Here is a 2,611-nt window from a genome sequence, read left to right on the forward strand (position 1 = left end):
TATTGGCTGCCGCCTAGAGGCCAGGGTATAAATTGCTGCATCTGCAGCCCCATTCCTCAGTTCAGATCCTGCAAGCAATAAATCATGATCTTTGCTGAACTCACTCGCCTCATCTTCATTCCTGCGCAACGAACCCAGTACACAACACTATCTAAACTGAAAGCTGTTCTAAGCTCTGGTAAGTAAGGATGTGTGTTTCAACGACATCAAGAAGATGGCGGCAACTGTGCAAATGAAGCCCTGCCCCTTGTGAAAAGAGGTGGGGCTTTGATTGTGCCATGATGGCCAACACTTTTGATGTTTTGGATTCCCTTCCTTCCACAGATACCCATATAAGCAAAGATTTTCTTGTTTGCAGAATTAATCAGGGTTTACATTTGACGTTTGCCAAAAGAAAACTCTCTTCTTTTATTTTGGTGCCTTTGTGTCAATTTTTGATGACAAGTCCCTGTGGTTTTCTAACAAGATTTTCATAAGTAGTTTACCCTTGCCTGCTTTCCTGAGGGCTGAAAGAGAGAGAGAGAGAAACTAATCTAAGCTCCTCCAGCTGGCTTTGTATTTAAGATGCGATTAGAACTTTGTATTTAAGATGCGATTAGTTACCAGGTTTCTAGCCTAGTGTCTTAATCACTGCACCAAAATGTTATTTAGTTGCTGATAAAATTTGTATATTGTGGTGCATGGAAATGGTAGTGGGATCCTTGCATATTTAAAGTGCACATGGAACTTTTGGCAAAAAATATTTGTTGTGATTGCATCAAAGGGGCCAGGCAATAGTAAATTCTGCACAGAATCTAATTCTTTATGTTGATATGCCTTCCTAGCTCTCTGTTTGTGACCAAACGTGTACAAAGTGAAAATGTCCATGGAAAAGGCTATCAGAGAAGACCAGGTGGAGATTTTGGAGTACAACTTCACTAGAGTCAGCAAGAACCCTGATCGTGCTACCCTGGACCTCATTGCTGCTGAGGCAGGCCTATCAGTAGAAGAGGTTCTAGTGAGTAACCATGTCTTTAACTTCAAATACAATAATTTGCATCTTGAGGTGATTCATTCATTTCTGGACCACGTTTCTCCGATGTTACCACTTTCCAATAAATTATTCCTTCTGATCGCCTCCCACCATTTGCTAGGGCTAGAGAGTGCCTCACTTTCTAGAACATATGGAAGGGGGGATGAGAATCAGCCTATAATCCCCTCTGTGGAATCAGAATCTTCTTACTGATTAGAAGGAGACCACCTCTCTGCAGGATATTTATGGAGGGACCAACCCTTTATGCAATTTGACACTATCCTGATCCACGGTGGATCAGGAATGGAGTGGTAGAATGCTGGTGAGGTGGTAGAATGAATCACAGTGTCAGGACCCACCCCAATCCACATCTTAGGAAATAAGAACTCCTGGATCCAAGTCTGTCCAAAAGGAAAAGTTTACTAGGATGAGATCGGTTGTGGTAATACAAGACGGGATCTGACATTGAGTTACATTTCAATACTATATACAGTAAAGCATTCCCGTTTCAACCCCCTCCCCTCGAATCCATTTGGTCAGGCTCACATCATTTACTTAGGTGTCAGGCCTTTTTTTGGGGGGGGGGGAAAGGGAAATCCTCTTGTGTTTATTGTTATTGCTTTCTTCCTGTCAGTTCCAAATGGAGATGCAACCCAGATCTCTCTCTTCCCCCCCTGTTCCCCCCAGATCAAAAGCTTTCCTGGTCTTTGAAACCAGCCTACTACAATCTGAATACACATCCTCTCCCCCACCCCCTCGGAGAGATGGCAGAATCCCGAGAATAGTCACAATATTCTAACCATACATTTATGAAATGTGATATAAATGGATTCTGACACACAGCACATTTGGCTACAGATAAGAGACCTCAGTCTTCTTGTTTTTTTAAAAAAACTAATTCTTTCTCCCTCAGTATAGGAAACAAGCAAGAGAGAATGGACTGAGGAAGCATTTTTCTCTTTGACTGAAAGCTGTTTTTCCTTTTTTAATAGGGATTCAAAACTTTTTTTCTTTTACTAATAGGTCAAAATGATAACATCCATTCTATACCAGTACTTTCCCAGATGGAATGACCATTCTTTCCCTCCCCCCTCTTTTAAAACCTATGCTCTCTGTGGCTCACCACTCATTTTGCCATTGCCTGCCAAAGCCTCATTGTCTTGTGCCTGTAGCCCACTCTTTACTCATTGAGCAATATTCCTTTGTTTCTGCAGGTATGGTTCAAAAAGCGCCTGGGAGAGTGGAGGAAATCAGAAGGGCTTCCTTCAGAATCTAGGTCTGTCAGAGATTGACTAAAGCCCCCCCCTTATGGAGACATCCCTGGAAAATGGACAGCAGCTCAATTATTGCTTTCTCTGTGGAACGTTACTGTCAAAAATATTTTTCCTGTTTTTTTAACCTGCTGCTTATTTAAAATGTATATACTAGAGGTGGAAAATAAGTATATGAAATTATGCATACTGATTGTAATGTAGACTTTTATGAAACTTACAAGGAAAAGGTTACAAACTATGCCTATTGCAAATACAGTGATAACGGAGTGGATCTAGTTAAATATTTCCATTAATTCCAGCAAAATTAATAGGAAGGCGCAATAGA

The 2,611-nt window shown here is 41.2% G+C and overlaps 1 protein-coding gene across 1 annotated transcript; it reads left to right on the top strand.

Annotated features, from left to right (window-relative positions):
* Positions 1–859: 859 nt before the first annotated feature.
* On the top strand, positions 860–2,304 carry HOPX (HOP homeobox; the record flags this gene model as incomplete). The annotated part of the gene is made up of 2 exons (XM_081321849.1): positions 860–997; positions 2,227–2,304. 2 exons carry the CDS (start codon positions 860–862, stop codon positions 2,302–2,304), a joined length of 216 nt encoding a protein of 71 aa, XP_081177975.1.
* Between the last annotated feature and the right edge of the window lie 307 nt (positions 2,305–2,611).

The sequence above is a fragment of the Vipera berus genome (genome assembly GCF_964194415.1).
Source record: "Vipera berus genome assembly, chromosome: 2".
NCBI classification, from domain to species: Eukaryota; Metazoa; Chordata; class Lepidosauria; order Squamata; family Viperidae; genus Vipera; species Vipera berus.